The sequence below is a fragment of the Anarrhichthys ocellatus genome, unplaced genomic scaffold (genome assembly GCF_004355925.1).
Source record: "Anarrhichthys ocellatus isolate YVR2014 unplaced genomic scaffold, GSC_Weel_1.0 scaffold89, whole genome shotgun sequence".
Lineage (NCBI taxonomy): Eukaryota > Metazoa > Chordata > Actinopteri > Perciformes > Anarhichadidae > Anarrhichthys > Anarrhichthys ocellatus.
The window spans coordinates 60,384-87,549 of NW_022280119.1; the positions used below are offsets into that span (position 1 = coordinate 60,384).

The 27,166-nt window shown below is 40.4% G+C and overlaps 1 protein-coding gene across 1 annotated transcript; it reads right to left on the reverse strand.

Annotated features, from left to right (window-relative positions):
- Nucleotides 1-1,052: 1,052 nt before the first annotated feature.
- On the reverse strand, nucleotides 1,053-19,766 carry LOC116398755 (tumor necrosis factor receptor superfamily member 11B-like). The gene is made up of 6 exons (XM_031875336.1): nucleotides 19,598-19,766; nucleotides 10,020-10,247; nucleotides 9,533-9,677; nucleotides 4,558-4,773; nucleotides 2,671-2,895; nucleotides 1,053-2,583 (listed from the first exon to the last, which is right to left on the reverse strand). The coding sequence occupies exons 1-6, from the start codon at nucleotides 19,643-19,645 to the stop codon at nucleotides 2,189-2,191; spliced, it is 1,257 nt and encodes a 418-aa protein (XP_031731196.1). The 5' UTR covers nucleotides 19,646-19,766; the 3' UTR covers nucleotides 1,053-2,188.
- Between the last annotated feature and the right edge of the window lie 7,400 nt (nucleotides 19,767-27,166).

The window sequence follows — 27,166 nt, forward strand, 5'->3', positions numbered from 1 at the left end:
TATTATCCATGTAAAGATAATGTCGATCTGAGCAGAGAATGAAGTCGTGTGTTGTAATCAGAGCTTCTCTTTGCTTTGTTGACACGGCTGCCTGTGTGTGCTTTAGTGCTTAGTAGTGCATGTGAGTGTTCCCCACTGGCTATAGCTCACAGCTTGCTCACAGCTCACAGCGGTGCCCCGACCAACCCTCTGGTTGCCCCTCAGGTGAACACTGTTAGCACATTTGTTGTAGTTTGCATTGTTAGGGCTGTTAGCAGTGAGCCACCTGCTCAGGCGTCGCCATGATGAGATCTGACGGGACGTAATCAAAAACTCGTATTTTGCACCTTTAAGAGCAGTTCTGAATTCTGTGATGGAGTCCAGGATGCAGACGTGAGGGGGAAATTAGTTTTAAAATCAGGTGCAGCACAGGAGAAGGTCCTGGCACCCGTTATGATGCAAGAGATTTTGTATGTCAAACTGGGATACAATGATCTACTTCCTAGCCTTCAGATCAAGACGTGTGTTATGCTCGGAAAAGGTAGTAAGTGGACCTTTGATCTTCGATGATTATGTTCTATCTGCTCCCAAAGGTCAATAAGGAACTTCAATGCTCAACAATGCCTTGGAAACAACACTATAATGGGTAGAGAATTGTTTGAAATATTTCAATACTGGTGCCTAAACAATACCTCACATTAAGGTTTTACAAAACTGCTTTTCCTATCTGGAACAAAGAGCCCAACTCTTCGACTTCATCACTGTTTGGTTGGTAGTTAGAAGTAAAGATGTTACTGATGAGTGTAGCATGTGTGGTAAGTCAAACTCAGGTCAAATTCCCATCGAAACACTCCCGGCTGACAATATGTGCTGTGCAAGAAGATGTTTCAGAGCCAGAAGACAATGTTGATGATCCAAGGAGGACTCAGAGTCAATCAGGCCTGCAACGTTTGCCAGCACTTCTATCCATGACATAAAATTGGCTTTTGAGCTCTGTCATTCCTCACCGATGGATAAAATTATACCGGACATGACCAATGTGGATGGAACATTTTTTAACATTTACTTAAAGCTATGAGGAGCTTTCATTTTGTGGTGATTTTGGCGGTCCCTGTGGACAAAAGTGGTAGTGTTTCCAGACACAAAAATCTCTCATTTTACTGCAGCAGGTGTGTAAGGGCCCCTCCCTGTACACACACCTGTCATCATGTAAACAATAAAGAGCAGCTGTAAAAACTCTTGCACCAACAGGTCAAATCCAGTCGCTTATCTCTGAAGAAAAAACACGTTTTTACAAACTGATTTTAATCAGATCAATTGACATTAGTGTCCACAAGTTACACGAGCTTAGAGAGGAACAGTCAGGCATATATACAACACAGATCATACATTTAATAATATAAAAGTGATAAAACAAAATATAAAACAAATATCACTTCATGAACTTGCAGCATTTGGAATCCAGTATTTCTGATAAAGTAATAAAAAACAAGCCTTTACATATTCAGAAAGTAAAATTATTTTTTTAAATAGAAAACAATTGCACTCCTTTGTACATTCAAACTGCTGACAATTTTAAAAAAAAAATTCTGATGAGCTTTACTTGCCAGCAGTCCAGAACAAACCAACAAACAAATGAAAACTGTAGAAAATACATCTATTTCATTATGAAACCAAATCCTTCCTCTCAATCAGCGAGAAAGCAACAATAATAAAAACACGACATCTGCCAGCCTATCTTCCATAAAATAGTGTTCTATTTACATCTTAAATAGTTTTTCATTTTTCACAGACTCCGGTCAAAAAGTTCCCAGACAACCTTCTTTTTTAAGTTTTAGTTTCGGCCTACCTGGAGTACACAGATGTGTGATAGTTTTTCTTTCTTTCCTTTAAGGCTTATTAGTTTAATCACTGCAGAAAGATACTGTGGACTGAGGGTGAAGTTATTAGCATCCCATGCTACCTCATATAATCAAAACGTCCTTGTTTTGGCAGAAAATCAGAGAGGCAAAGAAGAATCTTTGAAGCCTGTCTTGCCCTTGTGTTACAGTTAGGCACTATATGCATAGCTTGATATCATTTGATGACACCTTGACATTATCGTGTAACCCACGTCTGTTACTCTTTCACATACATTTCTAAGTGTGTTTGTGTGTTATTTATCTGATAATGCATTCGTTTCTGTTCACGCTATAGGCGCCACATATTTCTATTCATTTAATGGCTTATGAGCCTTAAAACACAACTCATCGTGAAGCATACTAACAAACATCTTCTCATACATCTTGTGCATGGAGGTGGTTCCTATGATGCGGCTGATCTTCTTCAGGCCTTTCACCAGATAGCGTGCTGCCCCCTGGCTGCGCAGCACCCTCAGACTGTGAGACAGACCTTTGGCTAGATCCAGGTCATGGTTTGCTGTCTTCCAGAGGTGAAGAAGCTGCAGGATGTACTGCCTGGGCAGGCAAGTCGACACCACAGCCTGCACATCCTCCTGCTGAACTTTGATCCCCGGCAGGCTGTTGGTCACCTTCAGGAGGTCAGCCAGGGTCAGGTTTTTTAGGCTGTTGCAGCGGGAGACTTTCCTCTCACAGTGGTTCATATCTGAAGGGACAAGGCGTGGCCGTTAATACACAAATCCAGGACTTGAATTATAGTGGCTAAAAAAAGAAGGTGCCCTTTTTCCTGTACCTTGTATGAGGGCGTACATCTTGTCCTGGTCTTTGTTCTGCTCCCTCCACAGTCGCAGCAGCTGGAGAACTTGCTGCTGGGGAGAGCAGGTCTTCTTCAGCCTCTCCAGGCTCTTATGGTCCACCCTCTGCCCGGGAAGACTCTCTAACAGGCGCTCCAGGGGCACCGAGGACAGTTGCAGGGGGGAGAGAGACTGGAAGACTGCCTCCTCACACAGGGTCACATCTGGAATAAATTGTGTGGAGAGGGGACTTTATTATTATTATTAATAAATGAAAAAACTCAATAAAGAAATTCATAGCAGTGGGCACATTTTACAATTAGACTGGTGACCAAGTCAATCAAACTGCATTCTTCACAGAGGTTTCAATCGTGGTGCACAGGTGATTCTGATAACATAGTTTGGTCCCATCGGCCTATTATACATCTGGATTTCTTTATACTTGTTTGTGCGTGTGTGTTCAGACTGTTGGCTTGTAATTTGACCACAACAGAAATAAGGATTTGCTCTCTTTCCGTTGACAACATTGAACCACCATTGACATCAGTCCGACAAACTGAGCCCATCTCTGTTGCTCTGCACCAAAGCAACCAGAGGTGCACGTTGAACCACAGCGAAGAGAGGTGAGGCGTACTGACACTTGCTGCGCTTTGCTGCTGAGCCACAAACACCTAACGCCTACACTTTTTGTCATTACGTGCTCACTTGTACATTTCTGGGACTTCTTTATGAGGCAAATTATTTTTTGCAAAGAGCAGGGTTTTCGTATTTTGTTTTCGCAGAACTAACAAAGCTGACGATGTGAAACTGCAATTTTCATACCGTTATGAAGCATCCTGGTGTGGATATGTTTTATGACTGCCATGCAGAACATGAAGGACACCAAGACATTTCAAAAAAGCGTTTCGTAAAACCAACGTAGGTATGGTTGAGTTTAATGTGAAGAGGATATTAGGCTTGTTTCTCTGATGTCTGGATCATTTAAGTGTGGCTCGCTCTATAATTGACATTGACGTCCTGGTGGTTTCTCCAAATCACGTAGCGACTTTGGGAATCCCAAATGCTTTCAATTTCCCATTTCTTTGTAAAAAAAAAAGAAAAGAAAAGAAAAACCCTGCTGAACTGTTCCAGGATCTGCTGGAGACAATCTGTGGTTGTGTACTCCGCAGGAAGACAATTTGTGAATGAATGTTTGAGGACAGCATCACCCTCCCTGAGGGGCAACAGCTTTGTGTGTTTCCTTCCAAGTGTGGTATGCAGTATGCACGAGTGAGCCAGGGTCTGAGCATCTGTATGTGTGTTCTTCAGTGACTGTGGTTTCTCAGGCTCTGGGGTCTCACTGCCATATTTGAGGCTTCTCCTCTCAAATGAATTGTCCACATCTGTCATAGTTTAAGTCTGAGTAACAAAGACTTACCAGCTCGCCTTAAGTCTCTCTGTGCTTGACTAAGTTTCCTCTGTTATTGCAGTTTGAGGATGTGACAGTGTAACGGTGTAATTGATCCATCATGGGTCACATGACAGCAGTGGCATAAACATCCCATTCAACCCTTCGCTTTGGTTTTTCTCTCTTGTGTCGGGTTTTCAGACACGCAAGAATTTAGAAAAGAATGGAATCTGGACAAAGAACCTGACCAAGGAAATCCCCCGATTTCTGGAATGAAAATGACCGCATGTCTGAAATAATTCAGCCCTGGCTGATTTTAAGTTGTTGAGAATTACGGTTAGCTCAAAAACATCATTGTTTGTGCGTGTGTGTATGTGTGTGCACGGTGAATACTCTGTACAAACAATCTGTACCCTGATTCCACTCTGCATTAGTCCTAAAACCTTCCTGTAGGGTTTGCTAGTAGTGATTGCTACAGACAGCTGAGTGTATGTCTTACCAGTGTGGCACAAAGTGTGCTGCTGAGAACACTCCAGCGTTGCCGTCTTGTCCGGAGTGCCACAGAGGCTGTTCGAAGTGGATGTGCCCCATCTCAGTGTCTTCAAGCCCAAATCAGAGCAATTTCTTTGGCGCTGACATGCCTCGGTGGCGGATTCGCCGCCGGAGAAATGACCAGCGGGACAACGTTCACATGCGGTGTCACTCACCGGTGTACCTGGAGGAGATACACAGGATCAAATGTTAATTTTATGAATGAAAACATGATTGTGACAGAAATAATACAGTTCAAGTGTCACATTTTATGAGAAACAACCGGCCTTACAGATTTTTCTCATCTTAATTATCAGAATTTTACACATCTGCACATACAGTAGCTGACCAAAGAGTTCAAGAGGATGTGATTCCTAGAACTATGACCACGACGACATGTGACAAAGCGTCAGGAGGACAGAAAACTATGTGACTCCGGGAATGACTCACACCGCGCTTACTCACTACACCCCCTCCTTAGTTACGATATCTCGTTTGTGAATGGGAAATATGAATCTGCAACACATTATTGGTCAGCTGATGATTTTTAAGCGTGACTGACATAAATGTCTAAACATCTGACTATGACTTCATAATGCATGCAGAGTGTTTTTAACAGATGAAGTAACAACATTACTGATTAATAGTATCAGAAAAAGATAATAATTTAATAACTAAGCCTATTTATTATTTAATCACTTAAAATGTTGCCCTTATGATGTAATGATGTCTTTCTCACTCAGCAATTGATCACATTTTAAATATGTTTTACCCATCTACAGTGACATTTTACTATATTTCAACAACTTGTATCCATGCCATGAAGACACTACAGTAGACCACAAGAACTTCTGCTGTATGACCTGCAGCATGCATGACGATATGATGATGTCTATGTACTGTGAATAGCGTTGTAATCACATCCTCATTTTGTTTCTATCTCTAATGCATAGAAGTGAAAACTTGTGGGCGGAGGACGAGCTCTGCTTATATGAGATTTGACCTTTGATTAGTAGTTTCCCTCTTCCGTGGCACAGTTGAAAACATGAAACCGCTCGCTGATTATGCAGCAAAGTGCTAATGTTTCCTGCAGCACTGATGACAAAGCATGTACAGCATGAGAATGTGCACGTCTGTCTGTATGGTTTCATATGCTTTCATCTTCTTCTTCCTCAGAATTCCCTCCGTCGATGCAGAAATAGCATGTTAGCACTTTACCATCGTAAGATGTAGCAAAATGTAAAGTAGAGGTGCTACTGTAGCTCTACTGTCTACATAGATTAATTAACTAAATTGTCTAGAATCCATAGGTTACGAACAATCTCTCAGTTTTTTCAGCCTCTCGTGAGGATTTGCTGCTTTTCTTTTCGTTATGATATAGCAAACATAATAATAAGTTCTGGAGAACTACAAGATTATTGTAAACTCGATTGGTAAATACTCAGCCCTAGTTCTTCGGCTACTTTTAGTTTATTATATTATTACTTTCTCTTTTTAGTCCGAGTTTGTTTTGTTTTTTTCATCTTGGCAGGTCACCCTTAAAAACAGATTTCAAACCTCACCTGGTTAAATATAGGTTCAATTCTTTTTTAGATTTCGTGCTCAAAACAAGCTATTTATTGACGTCATCTCAATCTTTTTTTTATTTTATAGATATAATCGATGAAGAAAATAAGTGCCAGATTAATTTATAATGAAAATAATCCTTCGTGGCAGCCTTAATATCAAGGAAAACATCACTGTTTAATTCATTCATTTGTTGTTTCTTTCCTACACCAATAAAATCAGTTCCCCAAAACATAAATAAATTAGTTAGAAAGACTTAAAATGTTGCGTTCAGTTAGAGGAAATGAATAACAACTAGAAACAGACAAATCAGTAAATCAAGGGGAAAGATAAGAGTCATAAAAGAAGGTCTGAGCCATCGGGTTTCTAACATCCTGTGGTTTAAGGTCTAAACCACAACCCAAGGCATTACATGATAAGTGTTAGTCTGTCCTTCAGCTTCAGAGAGGGGAATCCCCTGAAATGCTGTCTTACGTCTGCAGAGCATCATTAGTCTCTCAGGTCTGATTGAACATCCATGCTAAATGAATTCACAGAAAAAAGTTGTCTTATCTGTAGAGCGCTGTCAGATAATACTGTGGGTCAGATAATAACCAGAATCCATGGAACATTTTGTTTCATCTATGCAGCCGCTGGATTCTGGTTTCAGGTCTAAGATGAAGTCATGAGAAGCGTTGTGCCAGTTTGTACTGCGGCTCCAGTAGAAATATCAGATTCTGTTCACTGGAATATTCAGCATCAACCTCTCTTTAAGTTGCCCACAGTCACTGCTGACGCACCAAGGAGAGAATCTGCAAGGATTATTAGGTCAGATATCCACCATGATAATGACATCCTTGACTGCATCTGGTGCTGTAGTGGGTGGAAAAGCATTAGACTCTAAAGGGAATGTGATGTTGATGTTAAAAGCTGAGAACCAGTGTTTCCAGACTAATATGCAACATATGACAAAACATTACTCAAATATTTGCTGTCAGTTTTAGAGACGATCTTTGTCTCTGTAGAATCATGGGTAGCTCTTAGTAAAATGTCTCTCATTCTTAAGAGAGATATTCATTTCATATAGTAGGATATATGTGCATAGATTTGACTATTTGAGTGACACAAAGCGAGTCAAACAGCAGCAGTCTGAACGTACAACAAAATAAATGCTTTTCCACTCTTGCAAGAGTTAATCCATTAGAGGTAAGTCACCCAAACAAAGAAATCTTCATGCTAGACGATATATTTGAGTCTGTGCCGAACACGCTGGAGTAAATTCAAAGAGGGAGCAGAGCTTCAGGATTGTAGGGAGAAAGGTTATGCTAATTCATTTCAAAACAAACCTCCCTTTCCTCTTTAATTATCCTGTAAAATATGTATCATCATGAAGAGGAACAAGTGATGAAGCACTTTGCATGAAATACCAATTCATTTTTTATACACTCAGAGATGATTGGACGGATAGTCCATTCATTGCCATTCCTTCAAAGACAGATATATAACATAATAACCTATAACACCTATTATATGAACAGCTGTGCATCTTAAACAACTGTCTGATCCTCCTGCAGACAGGAATTTGACTTTTGAAGATGAGGAATGCTTTTCCAAAAGATATATCAATTAGTATTGATTTGTTAAACAATTGAGTATTGTCTCTCATGGAACCCACAATGTATGATGAACTTTAACTAGGTATTGTGGTCAAGAGGAACCAGGAGAAGAGAACTCAAAAATGTCAAAGGCACTTACATGATCCAATAAAAACAAATATGAATTGGCCAGATAAAACCCTGTAAATCAAAAACTATTTGATTCAATTCAAACTAAACTCACAGCCTCTGTACATACAGAGTTATGAGGAAGTACTGCTGGAAATCATTCTGGTACTTTGGAAACAAATTACACACAAATGAAAAAGGGTAAATGTTAATCTTCCTGATGTCAGCTGATGGTGTGAGGACAGCATGACAGCATTGAATATAATGGATATTTGTCACATAGTGATACAGTGACAGAAGTTTTACCCCAATGGAATTAAATAATAACGATTACAAAATGCTGTAAATGCCAATAATGGAGTTTATGTAAAATAGGAAGTGATCCTTTTCCACACTAGAAATACTTGAGGATGACTTTTTAACTTCCATAAGGACTGTTTCCTTCAGAACATATTCTGAACTATATTTCCATAGTCCATTAAAACAGAATTTACCTCTCAGGCAATGATTTTCCTAAATCAATCACCATAATGTATTTAATTGTATAATAACGTCAGTTCAAGTGACAAGCCAATGTCTGTGTTGTTTGGTTAAGAGTGATTAGAAAGAGAGTTGTTCAGACGTCATTTGTAAGGACAGAATTAAGACATGACATTTATCAGTGCTGCAACACTTACAACTGTAAAATACTGAAGTTTCAGGCAACACTGCCACCAACTCAGACCAGGCCAGGTGTGAAAGTGCAAGACATGCATAAATGTGTGTTTCATGATCACACAGAACCACTATTCACACTGTATTAGAACAACCATTGGCATGTACAACACTTCTCTGCTAGAAAGACACAGGAATAAGGAGGAACTCGCAGACAAATCAAATTAAAAACAAGACTACTGGACATGACATAGTTGTTAAAATCTGTGTGTCCGTGTGCGAAAGTCAGACAGAGAGATAGAGGAAGAGCAGTTCTAAGAAAGAGTCAAGTCAGTATAGAAAGAAAAAAGTTGTCTCTGATAAAAGAGACGTCTGCATCTGGAACAGATTCTGATTCACAGAATCAGAAGAAGACGAAGAGAGAGAGAGAAGTGCTTACATTGATATAAGGGAGAGGACATTTTAATGTGAAAATGCTGATCTGTAACTGGTGTGTGTCTCTGCTTTGGCAGCATGATGGTTCCTTCCTGACATGCCAGTAAAACATCTGGAATTATACTGATTTGACATAAAGTGTGACAGTGGAAGATTCGAGGAAATATAGAATACACAGGGATACTGAAAACACATACCTTCTGCAGTGTATAACACACATAGCAGCAAACACCCATTCACACATAAATCAACACACACACACACACACACACACACACACACACACACACACACACACTCTAGTCAGGTAAGTGATCACATTGAGGCAATAGGACTTTTATCCATTGAACTCAGCCAGTGCTTCCTCTCAGGATGTGTGCTGACTGAATATTCCCAATTTTCTCTGGTTTTATTTTAGTTACCTACTTTTAATCAGGGATCTCCAATTTCAATCTAATTTACATGCTGACCGGACAGAAAATCCACAAATTAAGTGATCTCCTTTCTCAGAAATCTTCTGTAAAACAAAGGCAATCTGCCAGCAGAGCGACATAATAATATTGATAATGTTATTCTTAGTCTTACCTAATGCTGTCACTCCGTAGCCTGGTGGACAGGTACTGTGTGTGATGCAGAACTCCACCACTAGGTGGAAACCCGGGGCACACTCACACAACTGGTCACCTGTGCTGTTGCACTGCTGCTTCACGAGCTGTCTCTCTTTGCACACCTGAACACAACAAACCACACACACACACACACACACACACACATTGAAACAGTGCTGCTGCAGGTCCAGAGCAACATTTACATTAATGCTGCTTTACATGCACATATATGAACAGTGTTGTGCTGCTGCTTCACATGCAGTCTCTGGAAAAATGACAGAAATTAAATACTAGAACAGGGATATAAAAACACCTCAAGGGAGATATGTTAACAATACATATTACGTAATTCATCGAGAGTGGCGAAGAGGAAGACGTCTAATCTAAAGAAAGAAAAAGGCCACTTGGGTATTAAGAGGTAAACTAAAAAGAACCTTTGGTGAACCCTTTGGCCTCGTACATACCGAGGTGCAGTATTGGCACGTGTCCCCCCAGTGCCAGTTCTCAGCAAAATGCCTCTCAGGACAGGCCTGGCACTCTGTGGGTGAGTCGGCGGTGCAGTGTCGTTTGACGGCTGTGCCAGGAGGGCACTGGTCACACAGCAGGAGGTCAGATGTCACAGGGTCGCGGTACTGGTACTTTGGCGGTACGGCCTGCTGCTGGAAGGCCCAGGAAAGAGAGGCTGTGAAGAGCTGCGAGAGAAAGAACAATGGTTTAGTAGTAGTTTAGAGTCAACAGCAGTGACAAAGTCTCTAATGAAACCCATCTCGTGCACAGCTCCTCTTTGGCTAAAGTTTCAAATATGTTTACATTTTGGAGCACTTGCCAACCCAAAGCTTCCAGTAAGAAGGAGTTGAAAGAAAGGTCAGAGCTGTAAAGTTGAAGCTCCTGGTGGACACACAGTCCTGAAGTGATTTCCTCTGCTTTAAACGGAGCCGGTCAAGGACTTAAAACTTTCAGCTTTAGTTTCATGGATATGGGTTACTGAACAGGAGCACAAGAGCAACATTTCTTTGCAGGAGGCAATATTGTCCTCTTTGTCCTGCCCTCAATCACGATGCTAAATGATGTAAGCATCATTGTATCCTATATTTATTTTATTGGACTTTTGTCACTGTTTCTCATAATCTTAACGCTTTTCCAAAGCTTATAAATGAATTCAGATGTTTCAGTAATGGATCATTCTACATTGCCATAATTGTGCAGCCCTGTGTTCTCTGACCTCACAAGCAGTCTCCTACCCCTGTCAGCAGCTCTGTAAGATGGGTTGCTTTCTAGCTGAAAAGCATCTGACGTGGTTCAACGCTGATCTACAACAGTTTAATACCGCCCTGGAGCAGGAGTACACCACACCCATATATCTTCCCCCCTAATCCATCCATCCATATGGACACACTGCAAAGTGGGTGGCTGTAAGCGAGGCCTCTGAGACGGACATATGTGGCTATTGCCTCAAAAACAAGCCCATGTATCATCGCTTGAGCAGGAACTGAAAAGCGTTGGACTAAAATCCAAGATATCAGTTGGTGAGCATGTTTGACATGCAGCCATGCAGCTGGTCGAGGCCACATGCAGACCAGATGTCACACATCTGGTTCCTTACACCCTGAAGTCCCTCAGCCATTGGCTCTGTGGACTTTCCCGTTGGCCTGGGATACATCCTCACTGCTTGGACAAACTAACAATAGGCCGTACTGAGTTTGCTTGTATGGGGTTTTCTGTTCCCACCATGTTTGTGTGTCTCTTCAAAAATGAATGAATTCATACAACAAACAACTACAAAACCTTCATGCATGTGCGTGCAAGATTGTATGCAAGAATGTGTGTGTTGTGTGTATGTGTGTGTGTGTGTGTGTGTGTGCATGTTTGTTAGTGTTGATGTTCAATTATCGTCTTCCTCAGTGTTGGTCTGTGTGCTCTGCGGTCTCCTCGTGGCTGCTGTTCATAAAAAGTACTGTTGGAGGTTACTGGGCTTTCCCAATTCACCACCAGAGTACAAAACACTAACCCACTCTTTCATACAGTTTACCCGCCACACACCATTGATCTCCTTCCCGCATGTGTGTATTTATCCCATTTACCTTAAAACTTGCAACCACAAAACTTAATATACGATGTGTGTGTGTCTGTGACACAAAACTAAGAGTGATACTTTCAGTGTGTGTGTGTGTGTGTGTATGTGTGTGTGCATCTCTCATTCACGATTATATTACAAAATATTTGGCAAGAGAAATCTTTTCATCAGAAATCTACATGTGTATATGAGTGTGTGTGTGTGTGTAGAAGAGACAGTGTGCAGCACAGACGTGTCTCCCCCATCTGTCATGTGTTGCTAAATATACTCTTTTCGTCTGCATGTACAGTATGTGTGTAACTGTATTTGCGTTTTCACTTAATACTCGATTACACTGTGCAAATATTTCTAATTTTTAAGGAGTTATCAACCTGAAATGATGCATTAAACAGAAAATGAACAAGATAATTGCAGGTCCTTCTATTTGTGTTTCCTTTTGCAAAGGAGGTCATTGAAAAAGATAGCAAAAATAGATGAACGGGTTTTACACACCATAATAGAAACCTAAACTTCAAACAGCCTGGCGAGCGCAGTAGTTTTCCCGGCAAAACCTATGGACCACTGAGCACAACATTTGGTTGAAGGCTTTCATCCACAGCGACTTGCTGAGCAGTACCATGGCTGCATCTGTTTGTTTGTAGCATGGGTGGCCCCCGTGGCAATCAAACCCATAATCATATAGTCTTGCTCTTCAAATTAAGTAGTGTGTAGTATACACACCATTAAGCTGTGAGACCACATCCAATCAATTCAGAAACATCAGGAGGGTGGAGGGCACCGAGCGACGGATAGAGGGTCACCTGTTGTTTTTGCAAATTTAGGTACGGTTACACTTGCCGCTTTAATCTTAGGTTCGAGTCAGGATGAGTTTACTGGCAGGACTTGACTTCAGTCAGTCTTTAGTCATGAGAGCCTGAGCACATGTGGAAGTGCTCAGGCTTGTATTGTTTTTGATTTCCCTCATACAGCACAGTAGTTTTGCTGGACTCCAGCTGCAATATACTGTAGAGTGAGAATAATGTTCAGTAGTTTAAATAAAACGACAGCACATGCATGCTCAGAGACATTGCTTTATGATGTCACGTCTTGATGATAGGGAAACGATTCAAAAACACATAGTAGGTCAATGGTTTAATGCACCCTCACACATTGTACATCATATGTATTATGTATTATTCTGTTTTCTAGTAATGACACACTTCAGGCAGAGAGCCACACTTTTTCAAAAACCAGCCAGTACAGTAGCTCTCTGCTACTGCGGAAAAGAAACCTGTCAACTCTTTAAGAATGAACTCATTGGGAAGATGTCCTGTGGTGTGCATGAATCAGTCTATCAGCAGCTAAAAGAGATATTGAACTTTTCACCTCATTGTCGCCTTAGAAGCTGCCATCTGATGACATCACGGACGACTGCTGGAAACCCAAATTACACAGCAGTTAGGGGCCACTGACAGCCATAATTATACTGTTCACATCACCCGAGGGAAGCTCAGCGAGAGTCACATCCTACATGGAGCACAGCCAGCTGAGGGGAGAGGATGGATGAAGGTATAAAGGTAATGGTAATGTTCTGCCTAAGAAAGATGCCCTTGAGCAAGGCAGGGCAGCTGCTATGCAAATGATTGTAACTGATGAGAGCTGTGTTTGAAGCTGTTTGCTGGAAAAAAAAAAAAAGGCTCACCAAATCGGCTTCCTCTGGATCTTAATGGTTAAGAATGAAATATGTATTTACTGGTTGAATCAGGCTTCATCTGATACAGTTTGCTTATGCAATCCATGCCAGTAAATCCCATTTGAAGTGAGTTTAGAGAAAACCTTATGTTTATGCAGAGCAAAGACGATCTTTACCAATTCTTTAACAGAGAACATGTGCTTTTTAGCAGATGTTATCCTCTGGAATGAAACAAACAACGTCACAAGTGTATTCCAGTCAGTAAAGTGTGGAGATACACAGGCCCTTCTCAAGGAGATGGGCCGCGTTTCTCACAACAGTGAGGGACACAGTGAATAATCCAGTGTGATGTTATTGGTGGTGAGATGATGTTAAGCGAGGAAATTTACAGTCATTCACAGAGTGTTTATCTGTCAGTATGGGCAGAAATGTAATACCTCTGACATTCAATGACACAGTTACTGAAATAATGCCAGTCCTTTGGCTGGACGGGGTTCATAAGACTTCCAAGGGTTTTTGTTTCTCTATGACCTGTCTGTTGTCTAAATTATAGCTATAGATGTAAGTGTAATGATGACTTGTGCTTTGTTGAAACAAGCGTAACTGCACTTTATGCACTGCATGACAGATGGGCTGTGGCAACATATCAAAAGAGTTCAGACACCTGCCAGAAATAGCCTTTAAAATGAGGACACATGCTTTTCATATGAGCTTATAAAAAGAGCAACATCTAGGTAATGGGCGGGTAATGGGTTTATTCATTTTACGCACAATGGTAAAAAACAAATTATTACGATTAATTGGAGCTAAAATACTCTTCATCAGAGGCATTACATTGAAGATACAGTAAACACTGTGCAAACAGACGTCAGACAGCTTCATTATGGATAATAAAAATATGTTTGAGTGAGATACATTTTTATTTGTTTTGATAGGTAAAATAAAAAGAAGATAAAAATGTTTAGACATTGAGGCAAAATGAGCATCTGTTTTCAGGCAGCAACTTAACCAAATTCAGTGAATCCCAATTACATTTTGAAACCGAAAACATGTCCTCCCTTTTGTTGTTGGTGGAAATATTCAAATGCTTCCAGAACAAATTTGCTTCAGTATTTAACTTACGGATAGGGTTCAGGCTTAGAGTTACAATGAAAGTCTAGCACACTGAAAAGCAAAGCAAGGGGAGAATCAGAGTTTGAGTAGCCAGAGGTCAGTTTTAAATTCATGGCATGAGGAGAAGAGCCATGGCACAAAGGGACCAAACCACACTACACCAGCTTATCCACCAGGCACATGGCTTCAGTTAACTGTAGAACGCAGGTGGTCTGAGGGGGGATTCCAGCTCTGGGATGAGTGTGTGTGTGTGTGTGTGTGTGTGTGTGTGTGTGTGTGTGCGTGCATGTGCGTGTGTGTTTGTGTGTGTGTTGGGTCCTGTGAGGACTCTGTCTTTGTTCACTTACTCATCCCAGCATCCCAAAAAAAACTGCTTCTAATTTTGAATCTGCTAAATATTGTGATAAAAATGACTTGAAAATGTGAGTTAACATGTGCAATTCTGCCAAGAATTTAATAGTGTTTGGCTAATTACTAGAACCCAGTCAGTCTGCTGTTCTCAGATGTAATATTCAGATGTAATATTTGCTGGTTGTGAAGGGCATTTACAAAAATAAAAAAACTATATTTTCTTTCTTATACTATTGATTGATTAATTGAGAAAATAATCAGCAGTTTAATCAACAATACAAATTACCATTAATTGCAGCCATTATGTAGATCGCTGAAGGCCGAAAGATATTATTTATTTATTTTAATATTTTCTGCTGCTTTATACTTTTACTCCACTACATTTCAGAAGAAAATGTTGTACTTTATACTCCAGTGCATTTTATATTTACCAGTTACTTTACATATGAAGATTTTATATGAAAAACATTTAGAAAATATAAAATATATGCATTTGATAAAATATGATGCACTGTTGAAGATTAAACCAGTAATTCCCAACATTTTGGGCTAGTGACCTCTTAAACTTTGTCTACTTGGAGGCCTGGTCACACTTCAGATGTCTATGGGTTGTTAGCAGTTCCATCAAAGAGATATTTTTACTTTAAACTTCTCGCTTATTTTAAAAGACGATTTTAGGCCCAAAGTGGTCAAATTCTGCAATATTTAAGAAAATAAAAACCAAGGAAGACGGTTGGAAGTCCAACAAATTAATTGAAATTTGTCTAAAAGAAGATCATTTTATAGTTTCATAAACTCCCTAATCAATATTGTGACCCCTAGGAGGGGGCGTCCCTGGACTAAACCTCCTACAACTGTGTAAAAAGCTACAACTCAACCAGCTACAAAGATAAAATGCTACTTACACATTAATCCAGTATAGTATTAACAATCTTATAATGTACTAATATATATCGTCATCTTGCTGCTTTATATTTTTTGTACTTTTACTTAAGTATGTTTACTTGGGATGGAGCATATTAAGTAAATAAATCAAATTATTCTCATGTTCAAACATATCTAATAAACTGTAACTACAGAAATTTGCATCAGATCAGTCCCGCTGTTTTTAATATAACTCATCCAGATTTAATATAAAACAAAGAGGGATTCCAGTGTGTGATTGTGACACGAACAGGTGTATCTCTTTTACATATTCTTTCTGCTCTTTGTATCTGATATTCACTCAGTCCCACACACACACACACACACACACACACACACACACACACACACACACACACACGCACACACTTACTTCTGCTATCAGTACTACTGTTGATGGAAAAGGGGAAGTTAGGTGTGCGGAAGCACCTTCCAGAGGTAATCGTTGCTTTCTGAATAAACGTTTGTGCTTGTTTGTTTAAAACATGTTGATCCTGTACGCTTACACACCCTCTGTATGTCTCCCTCCCCCCTGTCACTCTCACTTCCTCCCCCTTTCTCCAGTATTTGAGTCGGTTTGGCCAAGTGACCTCTCTGCAGCTTCTCCTGTCTGTGTGTGAACCTGCAGCCAGGTTTAGGGAAGTTGGTGCAGCGAGTGCCAACGGCCACAACAGAGAGTGAAGGAGAGGATGCGTAGAGATAAAGAGAGCACAGATGATAGATAATCATAGAGGGAGATAATGGGGATTGGTGGCTATACTACAAGGACGGATGGATGGTTGACGTGCAGGCTAGCTAGCCGTCTGATTGGCTGGATGGACAGACAGGTGTCCTCAGCTGCATAATTGTGTTCCTTTGAACCTCACTTCTTCACTAACATTTGAAAACATGTGTCTGCACAAAAACAAAAAGACGGAACAGCATGACAGTATTCTATCCAATTTCCATGCCTGTTCTACTGACATCATCCCGGGCAAGGACCCAAACAAAAAGTGTGTTTTTTCAGCAGACAGAAGGCAGCCACATGAGTCAGAGACGTGCGGGGGAACAGGAAGCGTGAGCAGGTGAAGGAGTTGCATTGGCCGCTGGGCTCCTAAGCAAAAACAATATCTTGAACACACAATGGCAGAGTGCCCCTTTAACACAGAATTACTTACGAACTCAGTGAGTGGCTATAGCTCAAGGGAGGACGGGGGATCCAGAGGGGTGCAGATTGACTTATTGGCTGGATGCTGACAGTTGGGACTGTGGCAGCTGGGCGTCTGACTCATTAGTTGGATAAATGCTTGCATGGCTGTCCAAATGACTGACTGCATGACTAACTGAATAATGGATAAACACAACAACACTACGTCAGGAAATTGTGAGAATAAAACATGTGCCTATTTTGGGTAAATTGTTACAGAGAAATACTGGATAGAATACTGGAGGACACCACATGAAATGGTGGCAGAAAGTATACCCGTCACATGCACACACAGTCATTTCTACTTCACTGCCTTGTACACTATACTTTACACACAAAGAAGCGGCACTTCTTCCAAACAAAATGACAGACTGAGCTTACACGTCACAACATCTCTTCCTCTTTCTCATGCAGACAAACACACATTATGAGGATAGATTGTGGGTCCAGTGTTGTGTAGCCACAGTGCACAACCTGTTTCTACCCAGATACACATCTGTACATGCACATATGCAAAACCTAGAAAGCCCCAATACAGCACCACATGCAAAACGCTCCAGAGAAAATAACTGCTCCTACCCTGCAGGCCTATTAAAATCCCCTGAAAGCGTTGTAGAACAAATGAGTGTAATGTCAAACTCACAGTCAACACCATCTGCTGGCAACACGCTCCTCTTCTGAGAGGATTAAGTTTCATTCATTTCAAATGTGCCATAGAAAAAGCAATGAAATAAGAGCTAAAGTAAACATTTGTTGGTTGTGAGTATTGAAAGCAGTGAATGAAAAGATGGGTGAAACACGAGCTCCTTTAATCATCAAAAGCAAACAACCTCCAGTCTAACTCTTGTGTTGTCCTCCCGACTGCCATACACCTGTTGTCCTCTGGGGTCAAAAATGACCCCACCTGGTTTGACTGTTTTTAAAGCATACAGTATAAATTGTCAATCAATTCTGTTTTACACCTTTAGTCTTACTTCAGTCCAACACATTACCACAAATCGTTCCCTTCATTTTGGAATTTAGGGCCAATAGACCTTGTTTACATAAAAGTATACCCTGTTTTTGAGTGAAAATACAATGAAACAATAAATTATTTTGACTTTATATTATTTTTTACTATTTGACTGATCACAGAGAGGTACATATCAAAGTTTAGTGAGGATGCTGTTCTTGAATCATTTGAATTTTTCTAATGGCAGCACATAATCACACCTGTTGTCCTCTGGGGTCAAAAATGACCCCGTCAGGTTTGACTGTTTATAAAGCATACAGTATAAATTATCACCCACCTCTGTGTTTCAACTCCTTAGTCAACTTTATTCCAAGTCATTACCTGACATATAAAACATGTCAACATTCATTTCTGCAACATTTAACCCTCATGCTACCTTCAAATTTACCAACACCTGTTATCCTGGGGTCATTTTTGACCCCTGCAATTTGAACCTGCAGAACATTATTGTAATTAAAATTGCTACCCAAGTTTATGTGTCAGGTACTTAGTTTTTTGTTGACTACCTAAATAGCCCTTTAAATAAAACAACCCCCCCCAACAACCCAAACCCGTATACATCCAGAATCCCTGTTACGGGACTATGGAGAAATATGCAGATCACCATCAAATCTCACTGATTGACCTAAAATTGGAAAGAGATATTTTTTGGGTGTTTTAATGGCTTTACATATAACTTTACATATCAACATGTTGAGTTTGTGTTTACCCAGTTGTCCCCATTAAATTAGGAAAAGTCATTCAATATTAAACCAAAAATATGATGTCTCATTTATTTAGAACATTTTGTGTTGTCCTGGGGTCAAAAATGACCCCAGGACAACACAAGGGTACAGTTTGATTATATTTCCAAAACTGGAATAATTTACTCTTATTCATCTTTGACAGATCTCATATAAATACATACACTACTACTACTATTACTAATACGCTACTGAAGCTGGACACATACACAAACAGCTTACAATATGATATTATTCACTACAAAACCAACCACTAACAGCCTCAGAAGTAACCAAAAAGCAGCATCGACATATCTACATAGTCTCAACAAAACCTTACCTGTAGCCTACAAGCTTTTACTGCAGGGCTGCTACGTGGGACTGCATTATATTGCCAGGTTACTACTACCTTACATCATGAATATGTATGAATATAGCGGATGCAGCTTTACTTATTTAGCATTTAAATGCGTCACACATACTCTATATGCCGACTACAATTAAAACAGGTAAGTAAGACGGGGTGAATACTAAAATAACTCTGTCTAAACTTAGACAGGATCATGTCTATTCAAAACCAGTGATACTGTAAACAAGACCGATCATGATCAATTGACACCAAAATGTCAAATCTAAAATGAAAAAAAACGGACTGCATCTCAGGGGACACCATCCGTGACTGAAGTGAGTGCTTATTGGCCCCCGGTGATAAATTGAACATCATCACATTACCTACGCGAACGCATGCTGTGAGGAGGGAACATGCCACGTGATCAGCGAATATATTGGGGTAATAAACCTGGACTAAGGCGAGTGCCCGTACCCAACTGATTACCACTTATCTGAAACCGCGTGTAGCGCAATAATAATCCATGTCTCGCAAAACCAGAATCTCATTCCCCCAAGTCAGGAGCACCCCGGTGCTCCAGCGGATAAGATCGGTTCAGCGGACCAAGGAGGAGAGCTGCAGAATATCTTGTTTACTCACCAGTATCAGTTTCATGGCCGGGTTGGATTTCGCTATCCGAGCGCTCATCTTCACTGCGTGAAAGTGAAATGCGGTGTGATGGGGTCTCCATCACAGATCTGTACTTATACAGTAGGCTACAGAGAGAGAGAGAGAGAGAGAGAGAGAGACTAGAGAGAGAGAGAGAGAGAGCATGTGCCCACCCACCTCGTTATCCAGTGTACAGCCCTCTCCCTGTCTGTCTTTGTGTTTCTCTCTCCAGTCGCTTCTAAAAATAAAATGTTGCATCCTCACGAGCTGCGTTACGATTACGCAAAGTAATCAATGGTGTAGTAGACGACAGCAAAGGAAACGAAGCGGGGTCTAAAATGCGGCGTGGGTTCATTCGTGAATTCAGATGGGTCGACTTTTTTACAAATATTCCCTAAAATATCCCAAATACATATATGGTGAATGATAGAGGAGCATTGCACTGCAGCAAAATATGACACATAGTGCCCAGGAATGCAAAAAAACCACACTTATGAGTTCAGTATAAAAAACAAAAGTGCCTTTCACTAGTGGGGATGTGAGTATTCCTTATTTCTAGAGAAAGAAAGCCAATAATTTATCTGCTTGACATTTTCCCGACTACTGAAAAATTATGTTTAAAATAATACAGCGATGATATAAAACTCCAAAGCTATAGAAACGATTTCCATATGCCTATAAAGCAAATTGTTCAGTGAGAATTCAACAACCCGTCTACAACACACCCAATGTGTCAAAGTATAAACAAGGTCGTTTTAATCAGAGTGATTTTCGTAACATTTTCCAGGATAAATGTTGTGAGTTTTGCTTTGACAGCATGTACATACAATGATTGACAGCTGTTTATTTGGACCAGCCAAAATCATAGAGTGAGACGGGTTGTGCTTGTTTGAACATCCACTGGTGGAACTTGGAAATGTTATCTCAGTGAGGCTGGACAACACTGTACATGTGCTGAGAAGAGCTGTTAAAGAAACTTGAGCCACAAGAATCAAAGATCAAAATACTGTCTTTCTTGAAACTGTGAACCATCACAGTTTATTTGGTCAAATAGGACTATGCTGCAAAATTTAAGATCATTTTCTATGAGGGGTGGACTCCAGATGGACTCCATATGATGTTGGTTTTTTTGTATCTTTTATACAGGGAAGTTTCGCTGAGAGCCAAGCTGTTTTTTTCAGTTTTTTTTTGTTGCAGGAACACCCTGATCACACTCACACAGTTACACACATTCACCCCTTATCCTGTCGGCTCCATGGTCTCACATTGAGGCCACAGCTGCTGTACAGCGGACTGTGTCGTGAAATTCACTTTGATTAGAGGCTCTGATACTGAACACTATCTTCCTGTGAATATTTGCGAGTACTAAATTAATCAAATCTAATGGCATAATTGACTATTAGTCTGTATTGTGCCATTTGAACGTAGCATTCTTTATAATACATTTAATTACTTTTAATATAATGTGTGTATGGCAAAATAAACTGTTCGGAAAACATATTTTATTCTTCAGATATAGAAAAAATACAAAATAAGTTTTAATTGCTTTCAGTGGAGAGAGAAGAAAGAAAAAAAAACAAAACAAGCTAAACTCAAGATCCACTTAATAGCTTTACAATTTCTCCCAAATATACACTGTAAATATACTGTATAATATAACCACCTGTTATCATGATTTATTTAAGGATCCCCATTAGAAGAACATAGGGATGTTTCTAGTTTTTCTGGGTCATAAACATACAAAAACAATAAGAAAGTAAATCACATGATTGAAGTTCAATACTTAGGTCACCTGATGACAACTGAGCAAACTCCATCTGCTGAAAAAGGTAGTAAGCGGACCCTAAGTCTTTCTTTCCCCTTCCCAGGTCAAGAATTTCAGTCGTTTTTTTCTCATCCTGTAGAGTCCACAGCGACAAACGTTTTTGCACTCTGGGTATATGAAATAATACACACACACACACACATATTTATAAATTCTGAAGTCCAATGGGCCAATCCAGTGACATTTGCCAGTGACATTTCAAATTTGAATCTTGTTCAAATGTTAGTCTTCTTCCTCTCCCAATGTCTGTTTAACATCTTAAATAAAGTTTAAGGGTAATCTACCATACAACTTTTCAACCGAAGAGAAAACTCCCACACTGAGGTTAAAATGAACAATGGGTGCTGGACAACTCACAGAGTAACAAAAGGGCAGTCCCACACTGTGATTTCAACATATGATGCTGATACAAGACCTCTGATGTCAAAGGTCCTAAAACAAATCTGCTTTTCCATTCTTCTAGCCGCTTGCTGTCTGCCTCCCATGCAGAGGCCCGACGAAATGTCACTGCCCTCTGACGTAGAAGCACAAGGTCTCAACGTAATCAGAGAAAATACACGCCGCCCACCTACGAGTCTCCGAGGCATGTGAGGGAAGTCTTAGTGGTGAGGTCACAGCTCACCACACGATGACTTAACACACACACGCAGGCACAAATGCAAAAGCACACACATCTTTCAGCATCGAGGTTGGTATACACCGCAACAATGGTGGAGCAGAAGCTCCATTGAAGCCCACCCTCTCTTGTACACACACACACACACACACACGAGTAAAAGTTACACATTAACACGCACTCACGACGAGCCCTCGTGACATGTTAGTTGGCGGTGAGGTCTGCAGCGTACGAGCAGGGAAAACGTGGGAGTTACGAGGTGAACCAGATACTACACACACACACACACACACACACACACACACGCACACACACACATTTAAATTTTAAAAAAGCTACTTGCTGATAAATCGTGGCTGGTTTGGCCTGTCAACATGATACTACATTTTGATTTACTTTGAATATCTAGTCAAAATGTATTTAAGGATGAGTGTCGTCTCCTTAGCCATAGCGTGTGTGTACTGTCTTGATGTATTGATGTCCCTGAGGCATGAATGATGGTCTGTCTATGATCTGTCCATCAGGCATAAAGCTGGTAAACTAAGATGTTGAGATTAGTTCTTTGTAGTGCTTTTGCCATCTTGTTTGCATACTACAGGCAGATATCAGACCTCATAGCCTATTATTGTTCAGATCTATGATAATGCATAGTAGCCACAATTTGTGTGTGCATGTACTTCCTGCGTGTGTGTGTGTTAACACGTACCGCATGCATTGGAGTCCCACTCATTTCCATAAACAAATGAATGGAAAAGGGAACTGATAACTGTTGTTGTGTTGATGGTTACCTGAGAGACAAAAAGATAGAAGAAGAAGAAGAGGATCCAAACATCCTCTTGACAGGCCCACAAAGAACCTGGAATTAACAGCAGTGATAACGTCAGTTATTAAAATGATAAAAATTGCATACGGTTGATTGCATTATGGTAGATAGCAACTTAAAAGTAAAGGTTGGAAACCACCATGTACTGTATCTCTAAGAGCTAAATCTAAATAAGTGATAAATCTTGCTCTCCGTAGGCTCCGACTAATGGCTAAAGACAACTAAAACTACTTTTAACAGAAATAAAGAGAAATAACCACAGAAGACATTCACTGTTGGATTTTTAGTTTTATTAAGTCTCTTTTTCAATGTTGAATTATAAATCTCCTGAAAGGGACACTATTGCACTGGAGCCGTCGTTGGAAAGCTACAATGGTGACAGGGTGGAGGCCATTTAAAGGGAGGGGCTAGGCCATTCCAGAGATATTGTAAATATAGAAGTGAGAATATTTTTGGTGTCGTGGACGACGTCCCTGACTGATCACTAATCATTTGCATCGTTTGGTTAATGTTAAGTAACATTATAGTGTTTTTTATCTGTTCACCCTGGAGGTGGAATCCTCGCTCTGATGTTGTGGTAACGTTTTGTTCGTGTGGAGGTTTTCCCTATCCATGTTCGGGATAGAAGATAGAGGGTGTGGCATAATGTTTAGAGCTCTCGAAGAGAAATGTATATGGTTTTGGGCCACATCATTTAAACTGACTTGACTTAAAAGTTTTAATTTGCCCCTAGCATAATGTTATTAGCCATTAATCTTGATTACTGAATGTGTGATTGGAGCATTATAAGTCTGTATGGAGCCTATAAACATCATAAATGTGGTTCGTTGTGTAATTATGATGCGCAAATGTGCAGATGTGATCCCATTTCTCTACTTCCCAGTGGCATTACATTTGTATTTCACACATAACACACAAATGGCATGCAGACAAAACTAGTTGAGTCATTTCCAGTCATCTATCTACTGGTGCTATCTAATGCATAAAATGCCCCAAGAAATGATTAAAATAGACTGTTATCATTTTATCTGTAATTCTATACACACACACAAACACACACACACACACATACATAATTCAACAAAAACAAAACAAAAAAATCTTCAATTATACTAAGCTAACAAGGGAAAGTGGAGGTGGAAGTTGGTTTTCATGGCAGCTATAAAACACTGATGTTCAGAAATCCAACAGACGACAGATTTCTTTTATTATAATTTTTTTGAATTAAGGTCAGTTTAGTTCTTGCTGTAAGTCAGTGGGCTATTGTGACCTTTGCGCAAAAGGCTTTTAGGAAACTCAAGCCACACCACTTTATTCTGTGTTGTTGTACAGACAGAGAAGAAGCATGTTGCCTTGTAAAGATTTCTTGACCTTCTCTTATTCTCCTCTCCGCCTTCCTGCGGTCCACCTCAGAGTTCTTGTTTCAGGATATTTTATATCTCTCACTGCCTGGGCCTCTCAGTTGGAAATCACAGTGGACAAGTCCTTATTTTGCTAACTGATGAAAAAGCCTCAACCGGATACTTAAATTATCAATGTGTGGCAAAGATACCCAGAGTGAATGTGGACTCATGGAGGCGCGAGGCAGATTAGAATGAAGTGCAGAAGAATGGAGAATGAAAATTATGTGGTGGTGTATCTGATGAAGGCCCATGACATCCATATTGAGAGAGTGTGAAAGGGAAGCAGTAGCAGAGAGAAACAGAGAGACAGGCCTGAAAAAAGGATGAGGGTTTGAGCAGACCTTGTGCCCAGTGTTGGAAGTGTTGCCAGTCAAAGCAGTGAGTCACATGTGACCTTGAGAGAAGAAATAACAGCACAGGGATCCCTGGACTTCCACGGCAGCTGATGTGGTCACCTTGTTTTCTCTGGTGAGGTTTCTGCTACGGATTTAGGGGAAACTCTACTGGGCTTGTGAACTGTGGCGTTGAGAGTGACGCATGCAACGAGGCTTATTCTCGGGAGATGTTTGCATGCCTGTGTGATAGAGAGGTGTCATTCTCAGAGCATTCTGAGTGATTGAGCCCCTTTGCACCCAATATGATCACAAGCTGTATTTATGCATTCATCTTCACCTTGTAAGTTTAACAAACACAAAATAAACAGGAAGGAGAGAGGGACCAACTGAGGCTAAAGAGGGTTATTAACAGCGTGCACTGGCACACAGGGCCCATGTGTTGCCAGTGTTGCTGATGAGCTCAGGTGTTTCCACTCTGCTGATGACCCTCTGCCACGCCCACCTCCGATACCTGCAGGGAAAGCAACCACACAAACGGAGTAACAGGCAGACAGGGCAGAGAGGAGCGTCACACCAACATTACCTTAATTTGAATGATAAAGTAACCAATACTAATGTTTGATGTTAAATAGTAAGCATCGCTTGATTTGCAAATTACAACTTGAGAACAATACATCTGTCTTTGTGACCAGAAACGTTGTATATCATTCAGCGAAACACGCTCATATAACTGCTACCAGGAAAACTCCCACACAATACAAAAAAAATGAGGAGGCAACTATGACTGTTTACTAGTGTGTACTGTTTTTCTCATTTTAACAAACACACCTACTCTTTAGCAGTGGCTTCCCGCTAAATGCTGCATTCAAATGAATGGACTTTAGTTCAGTGTTCCTCCTGGTTCCCAGTTGACCTTGACATTCCCTGGCATGCACTGTAATGTACAAAATAAGATATATTTCACATTCCTGACACTGGTTGACAAGCTAATAAGGGATTTCTGGCAGTGCAATATATTAAACAATTTGAGTGCCAAAAGTGTGTTTAAGAATCACATCTTATCAGAAGCACAGAGAGAAAGAGATTGCGTAATTAAAGGAGATTGAAGTTGATGTTGCTGAAACAACACATGTATTGTTTTGAGGGGGAAATGTGATATTGAAACTCCTGGCCATTATAAACTTTGCTGTGAACTAGACCGTGAACTATGCACCAATAGGAATTTAGATTCAAGCTATAAGTAGTGATATTTATGAGGTCCATAAAGTCAGGTGCAATGCAGCATTGCAGCTCTCAGAAGATGGATTATTAGAGTGTAACGAATGAAGTGTTTTACAAACAATTCTCTACTAGGACACTGCCAGATGCATCTCAAATAAACTAACAGTTAAATTAGAAGGGCGTATTTTCAACCTGAATTATTTTACCGCCAGCAGGGGAAAAGTAACAGTCAGGGAAAGTCAACAGACAAGACGCAGCCGCCTGCTTCCCTGTTTGTCTAGTTCGTTTCATGAGAGGAGCACTGAATGTGTGCGTTTGTGCCTGATGTTTACTGTCCAAAACTAGCGTGTGGCAGAGAAGTTCTTACTCACCGGCCACAATCTACTGTGGCATGGACCCAAAGTAAAGCTGGCCTTACTGTGCAACTACTGTACTTACAGTGTACATTACAAGGCCTCACCTCTGACGACCTCAGTTACACCTCCATAAAATAACCAGAGTAAAAATAAAACACCAACCATAAAGAAAGAGGAAGTCGATTTTGGCTGCAGGCCTCTAATCTGACACATAATTTGGGAATATTTCTGTTTCACTAAGGAATATTCAAAACTACCCAAAGCCAAACCAGATCGTCAGAAAAATGTTGAAGAACTTTGTGCTGAAAAGAACATATAGCACCCCTTTTAGCAAGGTTACACGCTGTTGAATAAGTGAAAGCAGTAACCAGGCTGCAACCTCTGGTTCTGCCGAGTGAAGTGAAATGCGGAAGTGTCTTAAAACTTGCATTCTCTCGAGTGACAACTAGGGGGCGACTCCTCCGGTTGCAAAAAGAAGTCTGATTGTATGAAAGTCTATGAGAATATGACCCTACTTCTCACGAGATTTATAACCTCAGTAAACATTGTGAACATGAGTTTTTGGTCAATAAATCGCTAGTTTCAAGTCTTCTTCAATACAGCATGATGTTTATTTCGTAAATTATGGTCCATTAAGAGTAAAATAGACCATTAAGTATGCTTTAGGGCGGGCTTACTGTGATTGACAGGTCGTTGCCGTTACCAGAAACGTTTCTATATCACTCCTCCGCGTTCCATATCTGGTAACTTCCGTTCATTGGTTGCAAAAAAAATGACATGGAGTCTGCTGTAATCCAAGATGGCGGCGGCAAAATCAGAGAACTCAAGGCTTCAAAAAACCAGTCCACAAACCAATGGGTGGTGTCACAATGACTACTTCCAATTCGTATTTTACTTTAAGCTTTAAATTAGCATTTATAAGCAGTACACATTTAATAAATGGCTTAAAACACACCATAATGTAGTTGTTTATTAATGCAT